The sequence below is a fragment of the Onychostoma macrolepis genome, chromosome 05 (assembly GCF_012432095.1).
Source record: "Onychostoma macrolepis isolate SWU-2019 chromosome 05, ASM1243209v1, whole genome shotgun sequence".
Taxonomy (NCBI): Eukaryota; Metazoa; Chordata; class Actinopteri; order Cypriniformes; family Cyprinidae; genus Onychostoma; species Onychostoma macrolepis.
The window spans coordinates 24193385-24220100 of record NC_081159.1 but is presented as its reverse complement, the minus strand read 5'-3'; the positions used below and the strand labels follow the sequence as shown (position 1 = coordinate 24220100).

The 26716-nt window shown below is 37.1% G+C and overlaps 1 protein-coding gene and 1 long non-coding RNA gene across 2 annotated transcripts in view; one reads left to right on the top strand and one right to left on the bottom strand.

Moving 5' to 3' along the window:
- The first annotated feature begins 1625 nt into the window (after positions 1-1625).
- Positions 1626-14829, top strand: LOC131540969 (uncharacterized). The gene is made up of 3 exons (XR_009271363.1): positions 1626-1902; positions 13997-14031; positions 14448-14829. It is a non-coding gene; the product is annotated as an uncharacterized LOC131540969 (long non-coding RNA).
- Positions 3109-26716, bottom strand: part of LOC131540968 (globoside alpha-1,3-N-acetylgalactosaminyltransferase 1-like) — a 28819-nt gene continuing 5211 nt past the window's right edge. Inside the window, exons 2-5 of the mRNA XM_058776410.1 lie at positions 9765-9800; positions 5236-5259; positions 4941-5075; positions 3109-4504 (exon numbers count right to left, since the gene is read on the bottom strand). Coding sequence (XP_058632393.1) covers positions 3814-4504; positions 4941-5075; positions 5236-5259; positions 9765-9800 — 886 coding nt within the window. The 3' untranslated portion in view covers positions 3109-3813. The remainder of the gene's footprint in view (positions 4505-4940; positions 5076-5235; positions 5260-9764; positions 9801-26716) is intronic.

The window sequence follows — 26716 nt, the reverse complement described above, 5'->3', positions numbered from 1 at the left end:
TGAAATACCAGGAGTCGAGCTTACTCCTGGCAGGCTCCTCTGGAGGACTCCAGGTAAGCTCCAACTCTTGGACAGCCCTTGACAGAACCCTCATGAGCTCCTCTTGGAGGTCTGGGGATCCCGAGCTGTCTGTCTGATCGGGCTCCGATCCCGCCCAATCCTCCCTCTCCGAGGCCGAAATGGACATAGTGTCATCCCCCTCCTCCTGGCCAAAGGACACAAACTCCCCAATGTTGGAAGGAGGGCGGAAGCAGTCCTCGGGGAAGGATACTGGGGAATGGGGCGACCGTTGGGTTTGGCGGAGCGGCAAGACGACGCTCCCGCCACCAGGAGAGGGGGGGCCCACCAGCGGCACGCTGGCGGCAGTGGGCCTCACACCGAATAGGCCGCGAATCATATCGCGGCGGGTCCGGAGCACGCGGGCCGGCAGGTCCGCGCAATGTCCGCAGTCGGACTCGACCAGCGCCGCCTCGGCGTGGGCCAGGCCCAGGCAGGCGACGCAGTGATCGTGTTGATCCGGCGGTTCAATTGGTCCCGCGCAGATCTTGCAAACTGTAGCCATGATGAATTCAACAGGTGAAGTAGAAGATTCTGACGTAATTGTCGCGGGCAACGCATTTTATACTGCCTCTCGAGCTCGTCAGTATTTGCATACGGTTGCATGCTTCGCGACAATTGGCCAGTCATTTGACTGGCGTGAGCCAATAGGACTTCAGGAAAGGTTGAAGGGAAGGAGTTCCCATAACGGAGAAATTCTCCGTGATGTCTCGTGAAAGCTCGAGAGGGAACCTTTGTATTACAAATCTTTATATTATTTGGCTTTCTATTAATGCAATACAATGAAAAACCGCCATCTATAATCTCCCTGTGGCATAAATTATTGGCAGTTTAGCGTTTAGTAAGTAATTTACACCAAAACAAAAGATAACATTTATCCTTTCATGTCCGAAAACATTATTTTTGTCTTAGATTTCATAATAAATTCAGACAAGCTCAGTACTGACAATGAGGACCAAAAGGGGCTACATAGAACGTGACTTAAAGCTCATTGGACTATATTTCCAGAGGCAGAACAAACAGTAAAGAAAAGTGAAAGCTAGCATAACAGTGTGATTGAATGTGAAAGGAAAAAAATCCCTCCCTTTCGCGCTTTGGTGGTGCGTCGCCCGATCGCCCTAATGGAGAAACCGCCCCTGGAATTGGATGTTTTTGAATACTGTTTTTGATCTAATTTGAATCATGTATTATCATTAGTTTTATTGTTTAAAGTTCTCTCAAATGTACCATAATTATATAAGTAGCAAAATTTTTAATACATTCATGGCTTAAGAAATACATGATTACAAGTGTTACTGTCAGGGGGGATCTACCGGGGTGGCACGGGGTGGCAACTGCCACCCTAAGAAAAAGCTGTGCCACCCCACCTGCCACCCCAGAATTATCACAGGATAAAATATAAATGTAAGCAGTGCTTCATGTGCTCCTTTTCAGCCGCGGCGATGACAGCCTAAAGGAAAATAATGGCAAAAAACAAACAAACAAGTCTTTCACTAAACTGTGCACGATGGTTGCACGCGCACGCAGTGTAGTCGGCTTCATTAACAAATGACTCTTATGAACCGGTTCTTTTTGAGTCGAAAACACAAAGCGCGGCGCATACGAATTGTTTTTGCATTTGTTCGTGAATCAGATACTGATTCTCGGTTTATTCAGAAGTCCTCTGAGAAGTCTAATCCCGTCCGGATGTGTCTGAGATTCATCCCGTAATTGTTTGGTGATCGATTCTCCGACCGCTCGCTCCACTTTCATCATGGATATAGAGGCCTTTCTGCCATATCGGACGAAACAATAACATGAAATCAATAAGAAGATGCCGATCACGAAAACTAATAGCAGAGTTAGGTAAGAATCTTGTATTGACGTTTTCTCGATTGTTAATTTAATATAACTGATTTTAGTTGGTCCATTTTCCCAAACCATTAATTCAGTTCTCAAAACAAAGACTCGTTTCTCAAAAAGTTTAACAATGAGTAAATTAAACATTAGGCAGCAAAACTGATTACACCAATCAGAATCTCTGCATCCTAACAACGGAGAGAGGAGAGAGCTGAATGAATAATATACATGGGTTTTACACATTCAGTATAATTAGTACAGTACCAGTACATTAGATGATGGAAATTTCCATATTCTACATATTGTACACCTTCAAACGTGTGACTGTCAAATTTTATTTGTAATCATTTTTTATGTGTAGCTACTACTGCATGTTTGCAGAACTGAGAAATGACTGCCTATAGCTAGTCTTGTGTCAGGAGACCAGGAAACTGCTGTATACTGTAATGAAATTTGACCAAATGTGCAGTGGATGCTGAATTTACTTATTTTTATTTTGTTCATATACAATTCTTTGGTATTTGAACTTTTCTAGTGTTTTTCATCTACTGCAAGATTACTTTACAGTAGTAAAATGAAAATGATCTGTTCCCCAAAGTTCATTGCTGAATTATTATTATTATCTGTAATTTAATTTATGTTGTATACTGTAATAGACATTGAGCTGCAATAATAATTCCTGAATCCTAAGAGTTTTTTAAGTGTTATTGATCTCATGAGTGTTCACTGGGCAGGAAAGTCATCTGTATTTGAATTGTGTGTAAGCATTTAAGAATACCTGTAATAACTAGATTGAAAAGTTTGATAGACACATTTATGCTGGCTTGTCTTAAATTTTTGTTTAAGAAACATACATAGTTTGGTCAGTTAGATGTTCTAGGTGTTTGCTAAAGTGTTGCTAGGATGTTCTGGGTGGTTGCTAGGCTCTTGCAGTTGTTGGGGTGTTGCTAGACTATTTATAGTGTGTTCTGGGTGATTACAGACATTCCCACCTCTGGTAATAACAGAAAATCAAACATTGTTTTCAAAACTGATCCAGTTGCAATGCTTTGATATTATTGTATTTCTTTCTAATGTTAGAAAATTCAAAAGTGTTACTCTTAAACTTGCACTAAAACATGATTTATACCATCTAAGTAGCCTATGTAATATTAATAGAACCGCATGTCTTCTTTAGTGATACAAGCTCAGAAACATTTAGAACCTGTTGAAGTTTTTTATATTGTGTATTGACTTGGTGCCATGATGGATATTGAAAATTTTTCATTTTAAACAGTATAGATGATTACTTAATGGTAATGCAATATTTGTGAACAACTGTGCATGACAGACAATCAATCCCCAAAAACTATGGATGGGGCTTGCTTTGGTGTTGCCACCTCTCATAGACCCCGTGCTACCCCTTTGCCACCCTAAAAATTATTTTCTAGATCCGCCCCTGGTTACTGTTTGGGTTTATTATAAAAGTAGTGTGTGTTTTCAGTATTTTGAGGTAAATGCATAATAAACATAAAACATTTAATGAATTGTGTGCTTAAAACAAGTAAACAAATTCTCCAAATAGAGAGAAAACACATTTTACTTGATGCCAAGAAACAAGTCTTTTTTTGAAAAACTTCAAAACTTTTTTTTAAACTAGACAAAGACCGAGAAGATTTGACAAAACAGGATTTGACATTCATCATGATTCATAATTAAAGCTGTACAATATCTTCAGTCATGTCTTTGTGGAAACATAACTCGCTTGAATCATGTTTTTTAATCAAATTTGCAATCAACAAACTTTTCTTCTAACGCAAAGGCTGTGTTCAAACCAGTTTGATCAGTTTGCCCCAAAAGTAACAAATAAGAATTTTTGTTTTGTTTTGTTTTGTGTAACTCAACATGTTGATGTAGATATAAACTTTCACAAAAATGCTACAAGTTTGGACGAACTTCAGCATTGTTTTTAGCAACATGAGAGAAGCGAATTATTTTTATGTGGTCTGAACTCATACTAATGTCCCGCCACAGATATTCAGGTGAAAGCAGTTTACTGGGTTTGTTATAAAGGAAATACTTGTTCAAGTGAGACTCCTCATGCCATATCGCCTCAATGGAGTTTGCAACATCGATGTTCATCTGCTTCCGGCAGGTTTTGGTGAGATGATGTACATCTTTCAATGAGCCGCCAAATGCAGCGCCAGTATAATAATAATCACCTTCCCCAGCTGGAATACATGCTTGAGATTCTGGTCTATGCTCATATGTGAATATGAACCTTGGAACATTAAAGTACCAAGGATGTATCACACCTACCAGACGACCCAAAGTTTCTACTCCCCAGCGGCCATAGAACTTTGTATCTACATCAAGGCAGAAAATATAGTCGGCCTCACTAGCCAGTTCATTCTCTAGTAGTTTCTCCAGTATTTCCATCCTGTCCATACTGATATCCTGCCATCTGTTCATACTTGGAACCTTCTTTACTGTCAGGTAACGTTCTTGACCTAGTTTTACATTAGGAACTTCCTCTGGTTGATCTGTAAACAGGTAGTAATGCACTCGAAATCCAACAAAGTAATGCTCCTCTGCTGATTCCAGGAAATCTTTGAGAAAACGTGTATATCTAGGAAAAAAAGAGAAGAACAGATATTAAAACGTATCTGTTTTATGTTATATGTAAGTTACTGACCCCATATATTTTTTGAAAGAAATTAATATCTTTATTAAGCAATTGATCAAAATTAACAGTAAAAAAAAACAAAAACAAAAAAAAAACCATACATAACATATAGAACTTTTCTATATCTTTCTATATTTATCTATTTATATATCTACATGTCAAATCAATGCTATAACAAAATACTTTTATTAGTAAAGTAGCTTGTATGTACAGTAAACACCTTGCCTTAGTAATTTTGTTGCTAGTTAAATAAAAAAAACTAAATCTAAGAACATCACAAAATCTTCCAAGAACACTATATTAACATAAAAGGTAATAAAAATAAATTGTAAAGAAAAGGATGTATTTTCAGAGTCTGAGAAGTATATAACTTTGTTACTTTCCCAAAGCGAAGACAGTGGTCGCTATCGTAATGTTTTGTTGTTTGTAGATAGAGTCGATCACTGCAGAGTCAAAGGTTCCCTCCCAAACAATCGGGGCTAACCATGGTGTCACAGAAGCAATATCTGTTTGACTATATTACACACACACACACGTAATCATTCATTGGCTGCAATTAAACATTGGTGTTTCTATGCAAGCATGTGTACACTAAATAATTTCCATGAGCAGCATATTTTTTCAACAAACTGCATTCTTCAATTATGTGTGTATGCATTATGAGTCATACTTACCCCAAGTGACCTGTTAGATGATTTCTGCAAACCAAAACATGTATGAATGGACTACATAACTCAACAGACCTCCTCACAGAACGTTTACATGTTTTGCTGTAATCGAACTACAACAGCAGGGTTATGCATCGTCAAACAACAGTCTCCATCTGTAAATCAGATGTTATGCTTAATAATGAAATTTGGAAGGATTACACTTCAGGTATCACCGGTATTTCAGAGCATATGCGCAGTTTATATAAATGCTGGGAGAGTAATTGGTACACGATTACTGGTATGATTTCAGTCGGTCTAAAGCTTTTATATTTATAGCTATATGACGCCTCTGTCATGTCGCCGGAGTCCTGTCACCCCTGACTGACATGACAGTAGGGTGTGTAAATTAAAAGATCAAAACAGATGTTAGATTTGACATTTGATGGATTTATGACTGGATTTATGATGTTTGTATCTTTCACCTGTGCCCTCCTGACCTGTTTCTAACTTCCAGTCTGGAGGTGTTGGGTTCTTCCTGATTGTGGAAAAATGACTGAGCAAAAGGTGTTTATTGTCACCTTAACAGGATCAATGTTTGTTTGATCTATACGGTATATGTTAATGCTTGTCTCTACCGGCCCGTCTACAACCACCTCTGAATAAGGAGGTTGTCTGGGGCATCTGGCTTCCATGTTTGTGTTTTAGGTCAACACCTTTGGTGGATTGGTGTCTAGACACCAGAGCCCAAAGCTTCTCCCCAATCGGTTTCCTACCGTGATGTAGTCGGTGTGCGATATAATGTTTTAATACGTTTGTTAACTGAAATGTGCTTTGTTTGGGGGGGTTGAAAGACATCCAGACACGTATCCATGTCAAACCCCTAAACGATTCAGTTCTGCTTGATCTATAGGCTAAATGTTGATAGCCAAGACATCACTGTTTCTCTGGCAATACCAATGTACAAATATTACTAAAAACTGAAACAGAATTAAAGAATTCACCAAGACCAAATATGAAAAATTTATAAATACATTTTAAAAATAATAAATGGTATGATATATATACACACGCACACGCACTATAAATAAAACTATAAATTAAAATAATAAACAAACAAATATATATTATAAAAATAGACGTAGAATTTAATGCATTTATTGTTTCTCTATTACAATTATAGCAATGAATAAATTATATAAATGAAAAACTTCAAATAATGAATAAAACACAAATATAACAAATACATTAAATTATAAATTAAAATGCCCCATAGGGACAAGACCACGGGAATCAGATAAACCTTTTACACAATCTGACATGGCTGGGGTTGGAATTGAACTGCGGGTTTCGTCTGGTCAGAGGAGAACTGGCCCCCCGACTGAGCCTGGTTTCTCCCAAGGTTTTTGTCTCCATTCTGTCACAGAGGGAGTTTTGGTTCCTTGCCACTGTCGCTTCTGGCTTGCTCAGTTGGGGACACTTAATTTCTAGCGATTATCATCGATTTGATTTCACAGATACTATTTAAAATAAACTGAGCTAGACAATGACATCTCTGAATTCAATAACGAAATGCCATTAACTGAAAATTGAGTGTTTAATCTTATCATTATACATTACGGACACTCTATCCTTCAATTTGATACTGTTAAGTGCTTTGACACAATCTGTATTGTTAAAAGCACTATAAATAAAGGTGACTTGACCATATTTCTATATGCGTCTGAAAACGGTGCTATGTCCGGGCATGCTTTTCTTTATCATCTCTATGCGTGTATGTTAACACCTCTGTAGGATCAGAACAACCTAATCTGTAGGTTGAATAGATAAACTTATGAAAAGCAGTCAAGTTAAAAATTATTAAAACCACCAACTTCTCAGACCACCCACCCTATCCATTTCCGTCTAACTGACAGTGGATATCCTCTATGTGCTTGTGTTAATGGCTTTACAACATCCACCTCATATAGCTGCACAGAATCATGCTTTAGTTCAGTTCAGTTCATTTATTTATAAAGCACAATAAAACAACACTGGTTGACCATTGTGCTGAACAATATCGTTTAAAAGAAATCAAAGTATATAATATGATATGACAAGACAAACAAATAAACATTTTAAATAAGCCATGCTTTAGACAATGAACACACAGACACACACACACACACACACACACACACACACACAAACGCAATGGTTTTATACTGTGCAAACTGTATTTTCCACCCTACACCAACCTTACACATAAACCAACCCCTTACAGAAAACTTTGTGAGTTTTAAGATTTTCAAAAAACTTAATTCTGTATGATTTATAAGCTTTATTTCCTCATGGGGACAAAAAAAAAAAATGCCCCCCAAAAGGATAAGGATTTTGGATATTGCCATCTTTGTCCCCATAACGTAGGGTATACCTGAACCACACACACACACAAAAAAAATCGGAGTATACTAAATTTTAAGTATGAGCAAAATCGTATACATGTTGTTTACTTTTTTTTGTTGTTATTTAAGAAATGTTTTCATTTTAATCCAGACCATAGACAGTATGTGTACTGTAAAAAATAAAAATAAACTTTTCACTTAAAACTTCTCAGTAAAATAATTACACATACAATTTTAAACCTGTTTAAAAGTTTAAACACACTCTTTCCCATGCAAGGATTAGCATGAACTTACGGAGAAGTTTTCAAACGAATACAGCCAAACAAACGAAATGTGAATTGTGTCATCTACTGTCTGAACAAGATGACTAAATCTAGTGGTGTAATTAAAATATCATTTACAAATCCACATTTAAAAAAAAAAAAAAAAAAAAAACCTTTTCACAGTTGTATTCTGAATTCTATATGCATTGTAAACATTTCTCTTCTTGCTATACTCTCTTTCTTAGTGATTTGGTCTCTTAAATGTATGAAAGGTTATCCTCAACCACCACCAGTGTGTAGCATCCACTTGGATGATGCGACGGCAGCCACAGGACAACGGCGCCAGTGCGCTCACCACACACCAGCTACAGGTGGAGAGGAGAGAGAGTCATAGAGCCAATCAAGTGGATGGGGATTATTGGGAAGCCATGATGGTCAGAGGCCAGTGGAGGCAATTTGGCCAGGACACCGGGGTTACACTCCTACTCTTTACGATGAGTGTCATGGAATTTTTTAATGACCACAGAGAGTCAGGACCTCGGTTTAACGTCTCATTCGAAAGACGGTGCTTTTTTACAGTATAGTGTCCCCGTCATACTGGGGCATTAGGACCCACACAGACCACAGGGTGAGCACCCCCTGCTGGCCTTACGAACACCTCTTCCAACAGCAACCTAGTTTTTCCCAGGAGGTCTCCCATCGAGGTACTGACCAGGCTCAGCCCTGCTTAGCTTCCATGGGCAACCGGTCTTGGGCTGCAGGGTGATATGGCTGTGGATGATATTTTGTGTTCTAGGTGAGAAATTTACGCCAATAAAGGCTTCATGGACATTAGAAAACAACATGTATTCCCTGTGGCTGTTAAACACCTCAGGTAAATAATTTGAAACGTAGGTCTGTCAAATGAGAAAAGTTCAGTCATACATTTCAAAAACTTTTCTGAAGTAAAGAATTATGTGTTTGTCACACACACATCCAAAGAATTTTCTACTCATGTAATAAAAGCACTTGGGTGCATTATCATCAGGCTATTTTAAAATAAATTAAAGAATAAAACTAAAGTTTCATTTAAAGACAATAGACAGCATGACTTGCTTTAGTGACACACAATGTGTTTAAACAGGTTTCAAATTGTATGTGTAATTTATTTTACTGAGAAGTTTTAAGTGAAATGTTTATTTGTTGTTGTTTTTTTACAGTACACATACTGTCTATGGTCTGGATTAAAATGAAAACATTCCTTAAATGACGACAAAAAAGTAAACAACATATATACGATTTTGCTCATACTTAAAATTTAGTATACTCAGATTTTGTGTGTGTGTGTGTGTGGTTCAGGTATACCCTAAGTAATGGGGACAAAGATGGCAATGTCCAAAATCCTTGTCCTTGTGGGGGGCTTTTTTTTTTGTCTCCTTGAGGAAACAAAGCTTATGAATCATACAGAATGAAGTTTTTTGAAAATCAGGGGTGACAGGACTCCGGCGACATGACAGAGGGGTCATACAGCTATAAATCAGGTCATAAATCTACCCATGTACACATTTGACACATGACAACCTGTCAGTCAACGCTGACAGGGGGTCATAAATCAGGTCATAAATCATTAATCTGACCACACACAAAACGCAAATGTGTTAGTTTTGATTAGCAGACCTGGAAACCCTGCCCGGTGTGGTTTTCTGCTGCTGTAGCCCATCTGCTTCAAGGTTTGATGTGTCTAACTTATACCGGATCTGAAAAAACGTCTTGAGGTAAGTTGATCTCGATCAACCAGGACTGAAACTGACACTGTTCTCACGCTTTCATGTCTTAAGAAGCCTCTAAAATCCTTTTCATTGTGAGGAATTATTGTTTTAATCAGACTGAAACTGAACATTTCATGTGTATGAATATAGTCTATACTCACCCAAACCAAATGGAGGTGAATCCCCAGTAAATGAGCCTGTAAGAGAGGACATGAAAATCCTATAAGCAGAGATCTTTTGGAATTGTGTCAACACTCACAATTTTTTCAGTTTAAGTTAAAAAATAAGTTAAGTAATTTTACACTGCAAAAACAGATGTGTCAAAAAACAACACACATGGTTGTGTTGACAGCATTCTGACAAGTGTAGGATTTTAACACACAATATGTAATTTAAAAAATCTATATCCATCTACCCTAATTCCAACTGCTGTGAATGTTCTATCCTCTAGTGTCCATCCTGATGAATTAGTTGAACTTCTTAATAGTACCTGCACTTCCACCTTGGACTCAGTTGCTCCCTTAAGGTTACAGAGATCCAAGATGATGAAAAAAAGCACAGCCAAGGCTTCAGGGGCCCGTTTGTGCCTTTAGACAAGAGTGTAGGCATGCTGAGTGCGGTTGGAAGAAAAATAAACTTCTGATATCATACAAAATTTTCAGAGATTGTCTTAAACGGTATCAGGGTGCCGCTAAGGAAGCTCAGGGGAAATACATGTCAGATATAATTGCACAAAATGCAGATAGGCTGAAGATACTCTTTAATACAATTAATGCCTTTTTAAATCCTGTTCCTAGTGCTTCATTAGAAATCTCAACTGATTTGTGCGAACAGTTTTTAAAACATTTTATCCATAAAGTCGAGTGTATCAGGTCTAACATACCATTTCAAAATTCTTTGCCTCTAGAAATGGTTTCTCATCGGAGCTCTCTATCTCTTTTTCAACCCGTGTCACCTTCACAGCTCTATGATATTGTTCTTAGTATGAAGCCCTCATTTTGTCACTCCGATGTTCTGCCTTCTCAGATTTTCAAAGAGGTTTTTCCAGCCTTAAGTCCAGTTTTTACTGCTATTATCAACAACTCCTTAACAAATGGAATTGTACCAGCCTCTTTTAAACATGCTATAGTCCAACCACTGTTAAAAAAGCATCATCTTGATCAGCATAATCTAAATAATTATAGACCCATATCTAAATTATCTTTCATCTCAAAAGTTTTGGAAAAAAGTTGTTTATTTTTGATTAGCAGACCTGGAAACCCTGCCCGGTGTGGTTTTCTGCTGCTGTAGCCCATCTGCTTCAAGGTTTGATGTGTCTAACTTATACCGGATCTGAAAAAACGTCTTGATAATGGTTTTTGGTCCAACAACTGTGTCCACTGGCATTGTCAAGAAGCTTGGCCCTCTGTCATCAAATGTACGTGATCATGTTAGAAACCTTGGTGTTGTCTTTGATCCTGTGTTGTCTTTTGATAAGCAGATTAGTACTGTTGTGAAAAGCAGTTTCTTTCAATTAAGACCAATTGCTAGAATCAAGAAGATGCTGTCCATGAAGGACCTTCAAACTGTAATTCATGCGTTTATAACTTCAAGGTTGGATTATTGTAACTCACTTTATCTGGGTCTGCCTAAATCATCTCTGAACCGATTGCAATTGGTGCAAAAAGCGGCAGCCAGATTATTGACTGGCACCAGAACACGTGAGCACATTACCCCGGTTCTCGCCTCTCTACACTGGCTCCCGGTTCAGTTTCGTGTTGATTTTAAGATTTTGCTTTTTGTTTTTAAGGCTTTACATGGTTATGCTCCTCAGTATATCTGTAATCTCCTCACTCCGCATTCCACCTCTAGCCAATTTCTTCTTTCAGTTCCTTGTTCACATTTTAAAACGAAAGGCGACTGGGCTTTTGCTGTGGCAGCACCTAGGCTTTGGAACAGTCTTCCCCTCCACATAAGATCTTCTCCGTCTATTTCTTTGTTTAAATCAGCTTTGAAAACCCATTTTTATTCTGTATGTTTTAATTCTGTTTGAGGGTGTACAATTTTATTTGTCCTATTGTTTGTCTTGATTGGTTATGTTTTTTACTTTGTTTTATATTTGTTGTACAGCACTTTGGTTGCAACTCATGTTGTTTTTTAAATGTGCTTTATAAATAAATAAACTAAACTAAACAAAAAATTGCCTTTGGACAGATTGGCACAATAAATATGTTATCTCCTGGGCGGGCAGTTTGTGTTTATGGAAATAAAAACAATACATATATTTTATAATGGTAGCACAAAAAAAAAAAAAAAAAACTCTAGAATGAATAAAAATCATTAATAAAATAAATATACAGTATATAAATCTCAATTTATTAAACTTAAAATATTAACGGCTATTTTTTGTCGGCCAATCACGTTGTCTTTTTTAAACTGCGGCGAATCCCGCTCTTGGCTGGCCTGGTTTGGGGGGAATCACAATGCTGTCCGACTCAGATCTAACCATAAGTTACAGCAGATAAAATGCGTAGTGCTACAAACATCGATCATGGAAATAGTTAGCTACCAAATACATTGTTAATTAGTTGGAAAGTGGCGACGTGCACTGAGCAGTATGCCCTTAGTGAGAAGTGTTAGCGAGGCAAGAGCGCATAACGGGGGAAAAAAATTAAAAGAGAGACACTGTAGCAGGAAAACATGACCAAACAAGTTGTCCAGCACACCTGATCATTTTATAAACACCTAAAAGAGGATTATAAGTGAACAATTTAACGTGGAGCGGTTGCTTCGCTGCATCAGGTGCGTTCACAGTGCTTGTGCTGCGGGTGTTTCTTCTCTTCGCGTTACTTTAGTCTACGGTAACTGAGTAACTGAGCCTTATTTTCAAGAATTTGCTGATGTTGACAGAAATGAAGACCAATTTCAAGCACAGGAGCCCTACACAAAACGAATGCTGGAGAGGCCCCATCCAGACTTGGTCGGTGTCGTGTCGCTGTGTGGGCGGAGTCAGCGATCCTTTCTCCCCTCACTGGAAAAGCATGGTGTTGACCCAGAATGGGGGGCAGCAGTATATATTCCAATGTATGATTCTTATATTAAGAAAAGAGTTACCAATCATTTGTCAGTTTATGCTACAGAGTTATTGGCGATATTATTGGCCCTGCAGTGGTTAGAGGAGAAAGAAAGAAATAACACCGTCATTGCATCTGATAGTTCTGGAAAGCATAAGATCTGGCAGGTCATCTTTTAGGATGGACATAATCAATTAAATATTCCATAAGATGTATAAGTTAAAGGTTAACTGTACCCAGCCAGCATATGACCGACCTTCAACGTTGAAATATGTGTGTGTGTGAGCTGCTACTCGTTGAGATTGCTCGGTCGGTCCCAAATTATTTTATATTTGCCTGTTAAATTTTTATTTTGAGCGAATTTGAGTCGTGATATGTCAACAGAGAACAAAAACTAGAATGTGAACACAGGAAGGGTCAGGTGTGATCTGCGAGGTCCAGCAAACCACGGACAAAATCAGATAACGTTAAGAAAATCGCTATTTTACCTTTCAAAAATAGTAAAGTATAATGTTACCAGAGTTTACAAATGGGTAAATTACATGTAACGTTAACCTGCAGAAGATAAATACCTGTCTGTGTGTATTTTGTATTGCTTTATCACAGATGCTAATGTGTGTGTGTTGCTGGTAAGTTGTGTTAATGTCTGTCTTAGAGATTTTTCACATTTTTATGATGTGAATGCCATGCATTGTGTTATATTTTTAATCGTATAATAGTCTCAAAGATAACATACTCTGTTCATGTTTTCTAAATATCATATAAATCGCAAATTTAAACGAATTAAGATTGTTTAAAGCAGTGATTCTCAAAATGTGGTATGAGTACCGCTAGTGCTACTCAGGCTTCCTCTAGTGGTACGCAGAGGAATCACTAAATTAAATGTTAATACATTTTAAGTTCATCTTTGAGTAAAGTGTTTTTTTTTTGTTTTTTTTTTTTTAACATTTAAGTATAGTACAGTTTTTATTTAAATTTTGGTACAACACATTTTAATTTAATCATTATTTAAGTTTTGTATTTACCTGTATGTAAGCACCATGCAGTGTTCATGTTCAAACTGTATTTACAATGTTAAAGTGGCTGACAACAATACATATTCTTATTAGGAATAAAACTGCCTCGTTTTGAACTGTGCAAAGCTGTAGCTGAATAGTTGGGCCTATTAGGCTACTGTATTTTAATGTTGGTCATTATGGTGGTACTTGGAGAGCCACATATTTTCTGAGGCGGTACTTGATATAAAACGTTTGAGAACCACTGTTTTAAATGAATGGTATAAAACGAAAAACTGCTTTTTAAGAACTTTTCAGTAAACCATTTCTTCTTTCCCCTTGTAGAGTCATCAAGGATCCAGTTGTTTATTGGCAATTTGGTAAGGAATTGTTCATCTGCTACATTGCACTGTCACTTCTGGTAGAGATTCATTGACCTTTTGTGAAAGGTTTTGATTTTACTTAGTTTAATAAAAATTTACTTGATTTGATTTTACTTGTTTTACTAAATACACTGTATAGTTAGGATTCTGATTTAAAACAGAGTAACTGGGGGCTCTGAAAAAACTGCTTGTGAATAATTTGATATTGCAAAATTTCATCTGAATACATTAAATGGGTGTTTAATTAATAGTGTTGTGCACTTTGTTTCCAACCCCACTGTTATTGAACTTAAAGTGAAAATATTGTATGTGATTTGTTTTGCATTCAGTTTTCAGTTAAAGATATTTCACAATATCAAAGTTGATATTTTATGAGTATTTATTGTTGGTGTTTTTATTATTTATACATACAGGACAGTACAGAAAGTGCACAAGTGTGAGAGAGAGGAGGGGACGGCATCAGAAAGGACCTAGAGCTGGGACTCTTTCAAGGATCACCCAAAGCACAACCAAGCTATATGCACAAGGCAGTTGGTTCTAACATTTTATCAGAATTTGAAGGAATATTTCTACTTAAAATATTAAATGCATTTCATTCAAGGCAGCGTTTTTCCTGCGTAAAGAATTTCCTCTGGCTGTCGACAAAACTCAGACAGTCCTATCCTTTACCACCGACATGGTTTCTGTTGCAGGTTCCATTCTCGAACTGTTCTACACATTCTCACTGCACAAATGCACAAATCTCTTGTAATGAGACACATTAGTAAAACATGTTTTCACAGAAACCATAGATTTCCACCAAAATAAAAGATCAACTGATTTCAGTCAAAAGAAGTACAAGGTTATGGTACAAACACTTTGAGTCTTTAAATGTTGTATTTGGATTTTACAGGTTTTTAACAATACATCCAAGCACAAACACTGCAAGCTAAAGTTTGGGATTATTTTAATCAGTTTTATACAGTATGTTTCCAAAATAAAACTGCCTCGTTTTGAACTGTGCAGAGCTGTAGCTGAATAGTTGGGCCTATTAGGCTACTGTATTTTAATGTTGGTCATTATGGTGGTACTTGGAGAGCCAAATATTTTCTGAGGCGGTACTTGATATAAAACGTTTGAGAACCACTGTTTTAAATGAATGGTATAAAACGAAAACTGCTTTTTAAGAACTTTTCAGTAAACCATTTCTTCTTTCCCTTGTAGAGTCATCAAGGATCCAGTTGTTTATTGGCAATTTGGTAAGGAATTGTTCATCTGCTACATTGCACTGTCACTTCTGGTAGAGATTCATTGACCTTTTGTGAAAGGTTTTGATTTTACTTAGTTTAATAAAAATTTACTTGATTTGATTTTACTTGTTTTACTAAATACACTGTATAGTTAGGATTCTGATTTAAAACAGAGTAACTGGGGGCTCTGAAAAACTGCTTGTGAATAATTTAATGTTAGCGTTCTCCACCATAGAAGTCCATTATAAGGAAACAGCTTAACGTGATATTATTCACTTTATATGATGAATAAGAGCTCTTTGACAGCAGAAAGTGTTTATTATAAGTAAAATTGACAGAAATTTGGGTTTCCTGGTCGATGTTTAGTACGTTAAGCCACGTTAAACTGTTTCCTTATAATGGACTTCTATGGGGAGAAAATGCTTAACGTGAAATTATTCATTTTATCTGTGGAATAAGGGCTCCTTCTTTTGACAGTAGTTAGTGTTTATTACAAGTAAGGTTTGACAGAAATTTGGGTTTCCTGGTCGATGTTTAGTACGTTAAGCCACGTTAAACTGTTTCCTTATAATGGACTTCTATGGGGAGAAAATGCTTAACGTGAAATTATTCATTTTATCTGTGGAATAAGGGCTCCTTCTTTTGACAGTAGTTAGTGTTTATTACAAGTAAGGTTTGACAGAAATTTGGGTTTCCTGGTCGATGTTTAGTACGTTAAGCCACGTTAAACTGTTTCCTTATAATGGACTTCTATGGGGAGAAAATGCTTAACGTGAAATTATTCATTTTATCTGTGGAATAAGGGCTCCTTCTTTTGACAGTAGTTAGTGTTTATTACAAGTAAGGTTTGACAGAAATTTGGGTTTCCTGGTCGATGTTTAGTACGTTAAGCCACGTTAAACTGTTTCCTTATAATGGACTTCTATGGGGAGAAAATGCTTAACGTGAAATTATTCATTTTATCTGTGGAATAAGGGCTCCTTCTTTTGACAGTAGTTAGTGTTTATTACAAGTAAGGTTTGACAGAAATTTGGGTTTCCTGGTCGATGTTTAGTACGTTAAGCCACGTTAAACTGTTTCCTTATAATGGACTTCTATGGGGAGAAAATGCTTAACGTGAAATTATTCATTTTATCTGTGGAATAAGGGCTCCTTCTTTTGACAGTAGTTAGTGTTTATTACAAGTAAGGTTTGACAGAAATTTGGGTTTCCTGGTCGATGTTTAGTACGTTAAGCCACGTTAAACTGTTTCCTTATAATGGACTTCTATGGGGAGAAAATGCTTAACGTGAAATTATTCATTTTATCTGTGGAATAAGGGCTCCTTCTTTTGACAGTAGTTAGTGTTTATTACAAGTAAGGTTTGACAGAAATTTGGGTTTCCTGGTCGATGTTTAGTGCGTTAAGCCACGTTAAACTGTTTCCTTATAATGGACTTCTATGGGGAGAAAATGCTTAACGTGAAATTATTCATTTTATCTGTGGAATAAGGGCTCCTTCTTTTGACAGTAGTTAGTGTTTATTACAAGTAAGGTTTGACAGAAATTTGGGTTTCCTGGTCGATGTTTAGTGCGTTAAGCCACGTTAAACTGTTTCCTTATAATGGACTTCTATGGGGAGAAAATGCTTAACGTGAAATTATTCATTTTATCTGTGGAATAAGGGCTCCTTCTTTTGACAGTAGTTAGTGTTTATTACAAGTAAGGTTTGACAGAAATTTGGGTTTCCTGGTCGATGTTTAGTACGTTAAGCCACGTTAAACTGTTTCCTTATAATGGACTTCTATGGGGAGAAAATGCTTAACGTGAAATTATTCATTTTATCTGTGGAATAAGGGCTCCTTCTTTTGACAGTAGTTAGTGTTTATTACAAGTAAGGTTTGACAGAAATTTGGGTTTCCTGGTCGATGTTTAGTACGTTAAGCCACGTTAAACTGTTTCCTTATAATGGACTTCTATGGGGAGAAAATGCTTAACGTGAAATTATTCATTTTATCTGTGGAATAAGGGCTCCTTCTTTTGACAGTAGTTAGTGTTTATTACAAGTAAGGTTTGACAGAAATTTGGGTTTCCTGGTCGATGTTTAGTACGTTAAGCCACGTTAAACTGTTTCCTTATAATGGACTTCTATGGGGAGAAAATGCTTAACGTGAAATTATTCATTTTATCTGTGGAATAAGGGCTCCTTCTTTTGACAGTAGTTAGTGTTTATTACAAGTAAGGTTTGACAGAAATTTGGGTTTCCTGGTCGATGTTTAGTACGTTAAGCCACGTTAAACTGTTTCCTTATAATGGACTTCTATGGGGAGAAAATGCTTAACGTGAAATTATTCATTTTATCTGTGGAATAAGGGCTCCTTCTTTTGACAGTAGTTAGTGTTTATTACAAGTAAGGTTTGACAGAAATTTGGGTTTCCTGGTCGATGTTTAGTGCGTTAAGCCACGTTAAACTGTTTCCTTATAATGGACTTCTATGGGGAGAAAATGCTTAACGTGAAATTATTCATTTTATCTGTGGAATAAGGGCTCCTTCTTTTGACAGTAGTTAGTGTTTATTACAAGTAAGGTTTGACAGAAATTTGGGTTTCCTGGTCGATGTTTAGTACGTTAAGCCACGTTAAACTGTTTCCTTATAATGGACTTCTATGGGGAGAAAATGCTTAACGTGAAATTATTCATTTTATCTGTGGAATAAGGGCTCCTTCTTTTGATATTTTAGCGGATGTATACCTAGCCGAATTGCACTGTAGGGGCGAGAACGAGTCTTCGAACCTGTGTGTATGCGTGCTAACATGGATGCAGCTATGAAGCCGCCGGGTTTGCTTCAGGAAAATTTATTTTAAGAAGCTTCCCAATGGAAATCGGCAAGTCATTTCTATCTCACGTAACATGGTCGCTCTCTGTATCACGCGCACAGCGGAGTTCCGCCCGGTGCGCACGCACAACCTGATATTGCCAAGTGCAACGTGTTCCTGGGTCAACATATTTTGTTGACCCTGGAACAACATTTTAATCAAAAATATAATCTTAACCATATTCCTACACCTAAACCTAACCTTACCCATGAGTAATCCCTAAAATCTGAGGAACTGATAGATGAATTACACTGATGTACAAGCACCAAACACTGATTATAATCCTAAACTTCACAAAATTATAAACTGGTTCTTGAAATCTGATTGGTTAATCACAATGTTGTTCCAGGGTCAACAAAGATGTTGACCCAGGAACACGTTGCACTTGGCAATATCAGGTTTGGCGGTGCGCACACACAAACGTAAGCGCACACACAAGTGAGCACACTCCCACTCCTATTTGTAAATATTAAGCCGCAAAACGTCTATTTAAATATGACTTCTGTGTGTCTCTGTGTTAATGTATGACACAGACGCGGGTTTGTTCACTACTCATACAGAAGACCGCATGACGCTTATGCGGCGATATTAACGACTGTCGTCTCACTAAATGAGGACATAAATACATGAACAACATCTCCAGAACTGCTCTGAGAGTCACTTCATGAGCATGAGTTTCATTTGAGAAAAACTATCCTCACGGCAACCCGTGACCCGTCAAAATAAAAGTTCGGTTTCACTTGAAAACATTGGGCAGAACGTAATAGGCTACTACTACTAAAACTATTAAAACCTTATCTTTAAGGAATAATCATACAATGTCTTCAATGTTATTATCAATATTAAATTCTTGATGACTGCTAGTTGTTTACTACTAGTAGTGAACTTATTCTGATCTACTTGGCAGAATTCAAATGAGCCATTTTAATCTAGATTAATTCCAAGATTACAGTGAGATTAATCTAGATTAATTCCAAGATTACAGTGAGATTAATCTAGATTAATTCCAAGATTACAGTGAGATTAATCTAGATTAATTCCAAGATTACAGTGAGATTAATCTAGATTAAAAAATTAATCTATGCCCACCACTAATATATATATATATTAGTGGTGGGCCGTTATCGGCGTTAACGTGCTGCGTTAACGTGAGACTCTTATCGGGCGATAAAAAAATATCGCCGTTAATCTATTCTCAAAGTTGGGTTGGGAGCTGGGTCTATACTACGCAAGCTATGATGACTTTCACCTCGATATTTTAGCGGATGTATACCTAGCGAATTGCACTGTAGGGGCGAGAACGAGTCTTCGAACCTGTGTGTATGCGTGCTAACATGGATGCAGCTATGAAGCCGCCGGGTTTGCTTCAGGAAAATTTATTTTAAGAAGCTTCCCAATGGAAATCGGCAAGTCATTTCTATCTCACGTAACATGGTCGCGCTCTCTGTATCACGCGCACAGCGGAGTTCCGCCCGGTGCGCACGCACAACCTGATATTGCCAAGTGCAACGTGTTCCTGGGTCAACATATTTTGTTGACCCTGGAACAACATTTTAATCAAAAATATAATCTTAACCATATTCCTACACCTAAACCTAACCTTACCCATGAGTAATCCCTAAAATCTGAGGAACTGATAGATGAATTACACTGATGTACAAGCACCAAACACTGATTATAATCCTAAACTTCACAAAATTATAAACTGGTTCTTGAAATCTGATTGGTTAATCACAATGTTGTTCCAGGGTCAACAAAGATGTTGACCCAGGAACACGTTGCACTTGGCAATATCAGGTTTGGCGGTGCGCACACACACAAACGTAAGCGCACACACAAGTGAGCACACTCCCACTCCTATTTGTAAATATTAAGCCGCAAAACGTCTATTTAAATATGACTTCTGTGTGTCTCTGTGTTAATGTATGACACAGACGCGGGTTTGTTCACTACTCATACAGAAGACCGCATGACGCTTATGCGGCGATATTAACGACTGTCGTCTCACTAAATGAGGACATAAATACATGAACAACATCTCCAGAACTGCTCTGAGAGTCACTTCATGAGCATGAGTTTCATTTGAGAAAAACTATCCTCACGGCAACCCGTGACCCGTCAAAATAAAAGTTCGGTTTCACTTGAAAACATTGGGCAGAACGTAATAGGCTACTACTACTAAAACTATTAAAACCTTATCTTTAAGGAATAATCATACAATGTCTTCAATGTTATTATCAATATTAAATTCTTGATGACTGCTAGTTGTTTACTACTAGTAGTGAACTTATTCTGATCTACTTGGCAGAATTCAAATGAGCCATTTTAATCTAGATTAATTCCAAGATTACAGTGAGATTAATCTAGATTAATTCCAAGATTACAGTGAGATTAATCTAGATTAAAAAATTAATCTATGCCCACCACTAATATATATATATATATATATATATATATATATATATATATATATATATATATATATTAGTGGTGAGCCGTTATCGGCGTTAACGTGCTGCGTTAACGTGAGACTCTTATCGGGCGATAAAAAATATCGCCGTTAATCTATTCTCAAAGTTGGGTTGGGAGCTGGGTCTATACTACGCAAGCTATGATGACTTTCACCTCGATATTTTAGCGGATGTATACCTAGCGAATTGCACTGTAGGGGCGAGAACGAGTCTTCGAACCTGTGTGTATGCGTGCTAACATGGATGCAGCTATGAAGCCGCCGGGTTTGCTTCAGGGAAAATTTATTTTTAAGAAGCTTCCCAATGGAAATCGGCAAGTCATTTCTATCTCTACGTAACATGGTCGCGCTCTCTGTATCACGCGCACAGCGGAGTTCCGCCCCGGTGCGCACGCACAACCTGATATTGCCAAGTGCAACGTGTTCCTGGGTCAACATATTTTGTTGACCCTGGAACAACATTTTAATCCAAAAATATAATCTTAACCATATTCCTACACCTAAACCTAACCTTACCCATGAGTAATCCCTAAAATCTGAGGAACTGATAGATGAATTACACTGATGTACAAGCACCAAACACTGATTATAATCCTAAACTTCACAAAAATTATAAACTGGTTCTTGAAATCTGATTGGTTAATCACAATGTTGTTCCAGGGTCAACAAAGATGTTGACCCAGGAACACGTTGCACTTGGCAATATCAGGTTTGGCGGTGCGCACACACACAACGTAAGCGCACACACAAGTGAGCACACTCCCACTCCTATTTGTAAATATTAAGCCGCAAAACGTCTATTTAAATATGACTTCTGTGTGTCTCTGTGTTAATGTATGACACAGACGCGCGGGTTTGTTCACTACTCATACAGAAGACCGCATGACGCTTGCGGCGATATTAACGACTGTCGTCTCACTAAATGAGGACATAAATACATGAACAACATCTCCAGAACTGCTCTGAGAGTCACTTCATGAGCATGAGTTTCATTTGAGAAAAACTATCCTCACGGCAACCCGTGACCCGTCAAAATAAAAGTTCGGTTTCACTTGAAAACATTGGGCAGAACGTAATAGGCTACTACTACTAAAACTATTAAAACCTTATCTTTAAGGAATAATCATACAATGTCTTCAATGTTATTATCAATATTAAATTCTTGATGACTGCTAGTTGTTTACTACTAGTAGTGAACTTATTCTGATCTACTTGGCAGAATTCAAATGAGCCATTTTAATCTAGATTAATTCCAAGATTACAGTGAGATTAATCTAGATTAAAAAAATTAATCTATGCCCACCACTAATATATATATATATATATATATATATATATACACACATATACATATAGTAGGCTATATACATAACTGTATTGTAATAATATATAATATTGTGCACTATCTGTCACACCCACTGAAGGCTCGTCAGTAGATCATACATGCTCTGATAGCGCTGAAGTGAACTAACCCTGGAACATAGCCTGCTCCTGAGCAGGTTATCTTCAGAGAGCAAGTTGCTATGGTTACTTACATACCCTGAAAATAACCTCCGATTTTGGAACTGAAAACTGAGATTATCCGCTCACTTATCCTCAAACATACCCCGGGTATATCACATAACCTGCTTTCTGGAATACACCCCAGGGGCCTTTACCATGATGGTAGATGAAGAAATTCAGAGTTACAGGATTAGTTTCGAGTTCACAAAACCAAACCTCTCCAATCCGGCTTTGTTGGTACCATGATGCTGATCATCAACTTTCTTTATTAACTGGCTTTGATCCTGAGTTTGTGGAGCATGTGCACATGAATGTGTGACATCAGTGGCTAACAGCCAATCACAAGCCTTGGTTAAAAGTTAAAGATTTTGCTAAAGGTTAAAAGATTGAAAAATGTGATTCATTTAAATGCATTTACAATGAAAAAGTACTTGTTCATGAAAGAGGACAAATAAAATAAATTATCTTGCTTTATCAGTGCAGTCACAAGTGAAACTTAAGTTAGTTTATATTGTTGGAAATATACAGCGATAGAGACTCGAACATGTAAGGTCACAGTCATTTTTAAAGCATTATCTATTGATTCTACAACTTATTTATATTATATACAATCTGTATCTATTAACATTCATTTAAAATAAATTTATAATAACTGTTAAACTAAAATAGCTTGTGTATAATGGATTAATAATAATATAAATCATATAATTAAATAAATAATATAATTATCATTAAGGCCAGACCAACTTTTTTTTCTTTTCTTTTTTTTTTGTACTAGTGACCTTTAATTTGGAGCAAGATAAACTGGGAGAGTGACTTTTTTTGTGTCAGACATGTGTCAGTTAGCTCACATCTGATTGGTCCAATTTCAGTTTGAGATCTCTAACTCAGAACATAAGCTGCCCCGGAGCAGGTTAGCTGTGGAGTGTAAGTTACTATGGCAATGAACGCAGCTAAAAGCCAAGCTACTTTCATGGTACCTAAAACCCAGAGTTGGCGCAAGCTAAACTGAAACTTACCTGGCTAGCCAGCTAAACCAGCTTCATGGTACAGGCCCCAGGTCTATAGACCAATTTCCTGTTAGTAAACATTGTGAAGTTTTTCTGTGGGCGGAGCTTCAATGGTGGCAGAAAGATCCCCCTGACCGCTTCACAATTACAATTACACATGATTAAGCATATAAATCGTCAGTTTGTTGTTTTACACACATGCACGCAGACATTATTTCATACACGACATATTACTGAGATCCATAAGAAATCTTTAGACGCGCCCATAACAACAAAAGACAATACTTTATCGAACCTTTTCTGATAAGAAGTGTGCGCTGCAAACACCAGCTTTTCTGATGATTGTTTCTGTCAGTCCGCTCTTTATCTCGTTTAACCACAGCTGTCGTCCTTTATTTATTTTATTATTTATTTATTTATTTTGTCTGGCAGTGGCAGCAGTGTTCAAATTTAAATTTCAATATTTCAAAATTCTGACTTTATTTTTGCAATTCCGAGATTATATCTCACAAGTCTGATAAGAAAAATCAACTGGTCATTCTCTCTTTTGAGCTATATCCCACACATCTGGCTTTTTTCCCCTCAGAATGGACAAACTCGCTATTGTTGAGTTAAATCGAGTTATAAAGTCCGAAATACGAAATATAAAGTTGAAAAAGTCTCAAAAAAGAATTGTGGGATAAAATAGGTAACGTGATATAAATTGGTATAGGTTTAAATACTATTTCATGCTGTAAATGTAGGATAAATATAATATATTCCCTATGAACTGTATATGTGAATATTATGTCGACCAATTGTTTAAATCAAATGTATGCTTTAAAAGTAGAGTAATCATAGCAGGTTTCATTCATTAGTCTGTCCGTTTAAACGTCTGCGTTTAGCTTCAAATGGCGTTTTTGACAACAGTATTCTATAATTATTTGCATTCCGATTCTGACATCTAAAGGCACAACAGTACATTTTATCTCTTATTCTGTGGATCTTTCCCGTTTCACTCCGCTTGTTACCGTGTGTTTCTGCCACCACAATGCGCGCGCAGCTGCGAGTGACGTACATGTACATGAGACTGTGATGTCTACATGAAATTGGTCTATAGACCTTTTTCCTGAATAACCGATGAGCGGCGCCATGATGGATTCTAATTTCCGTTTGGGTGCTCTCGTGTTCCGGTCTCCATAGAAATCCATTAAAACGGGGTAAAAAAAAAAAAGTTAGACTGAATTGAAACTTTTTCAATATAACTACATATAAAAATGTGCGGAGGGTTGCTGTGCTGTTGTTGGCTGCCACAGTAAGGGCAGTATAAGCTAAGGAATTCCTTTAAAGTACTTGTTTTGCGTATCAGAAAATCTGTCTTGTCAGGCACTGTATATGGCTTGAATTCGTGCTTAAGTTAAAATACTGAGTGTGAAATAATAATATATGTTAAAATAATGTTTGTTCTTATCATTCTGTGTACAAAATCCCATGAACTTCACCCCGATTGGGAGCTGTATATGCACTCATCTGTTTTCAATGCAATAACCTCGCGTCGCTTCATGTCATCTTCCCACTCATTGAACTATGACTGGTCCTTTACTGCAAAAAGACGGTCATTGCGACACTGTAAAGTGATGAAACAATGGCTCCACATGATTTTTTAAAATGACTTTAATAGGTTTCACATTATATTATCGGCTCTGAAAATATGTAAATGTGACTAGAAACCGGAAATGTAAAGCACCGTTCTAATCGGGGTAGACTTCCGCGTTCAGAAAAAGGTCTATAGAGTGGGGGAACTATGATGTCACTTTGTAGGCGAAAACCCGGAAGTGAGTACATTTTAGCGCTTCCGGTTCCATCGTCTCAGAGTCAATGGGTTTTTAGAATGGGATTTTGGTTAAATCCCTTAAATAAGGTCCGTGGTTCAGACAGGCTCAAGATACTTTCACGATTTATTCTACGACATAAAACACACCAGTTACACCACACTCCTGATTTATTTAAGCTGTTACATTTCTTAAAAAAAGATGGTTGCTAACAAGTTGCTAAATTGGACTACAGGCGCTGTCGGAGACATTAAACGTCATCACGCCGAACAGTTTATCAATTTAGTATTTTCCAGATGTAGTATAATTTATAATACAATTAATTTTAGGATAACCAATGAATAGTTTACAGCATTTTATATTGTTGTTCGACAATGTTTTTTTGCTTTGCCCCGAAATGTGACATGTCTTCGGAGGAAGATGCTCGTTTATCGCTTACTGATGCGGAGACTCTGGGTTCAGACCACAAGGAAAATTCATATTATGATTATTACATGTAAACACAACATTTACTGGCTTTACGAGGTGAAAGTGAAACTTTAATGATGCATATAGTGCTTAAAGCCACGTCAAAAATAAATGTACGGCCGCATGAAGTTGTTAGACAGAGATTGTAGAAGCAAGGATAAAATAACATTTTGTGTAACCACCCTAACAAAATGAGAGCTGAGATGTGGTACTTTGTTCACTAAAATAAGTTTAATCTTACCATATCCAAAGACTTGCTCACTGTTATTTAAAAGATTAAATATGCGGGGATACGTTTTAATTAAAATATTCATATCAATCAAGGATTTATTGACTTTTAATGCACCTTATTTGGAAATGTACAGAAATACGTGCTTTCAAATGTCCTTTAGTTATGATTATTTCATTTATTCACTATACTATTTACTCCTAATGTCTCATTTCAGTTTTAGTTTGGCTCTAGTATTGTATTTATTCCAGTTTATATGAAAAGCGTCATGTAGTGTGGATTAAAATTCATAAACAGAGTAAATCCTTTTCACTGAATGTGTTAAAAATAAGTTTGAAACAGTTGTCTGAAGCGCGGTGGCGGTGACGCTGAAGGCGAGCGTGGTGCTGTAGTTCGTTTATAGCCTAAGTTTAGCTTTTCAGTTCTGGCGCTTTTATTTAGGCTTCAAAATTAATAAAAGTTTTATTATTTCGTGAAGATTATCTTGATGGACAAAACGTGTAAGTTTTTAAACTATGATTGAACACAGAGCTTATTTTTGCGATAATCCAGAAGCCTATGGAAAAATCCCATTGGCTTTTGTTGAGGAACCAGTTTCATGCTAACAGCCGATCCGCTTACAGAGTGACATCATACTTCTGCCACTCTATTCCTCATGGCATAGGTTTAACAAGGTGCTGGAAATATTCTTCAGAAATTTTGGTCTATATTGACATGAAAGCATCATGCAGTTGCTGCAGGTTTGTCAGCTGCACATCCATTATGCAAATCTCGTGTCTCTGGTGAGGCCATTTGAATATAGTGAGCTCATTGTTATGTTTAAGATACTAGTTTGAGACTATGAACAGGAAAATGTGCTGTGTCACAAAGCTCAAAGTAGGCATCACAAGATGGATACACTGTGGTCCGGCATGGACATGGTCATCAACTATTCTCAGGCAGGCTGTGGCAGTTAAAAAATAATAATTAACTGGTATTAATTAGTACTCTTTTTCTGACCATTCTCTGTAAAACCTTGTAAGAAACTATAGTCTGCCTCGACCCAGATTCCACTCCACAATATACAGTATGTTTGATCATGCTCATTTCCCAAAATGGCTTAATTATT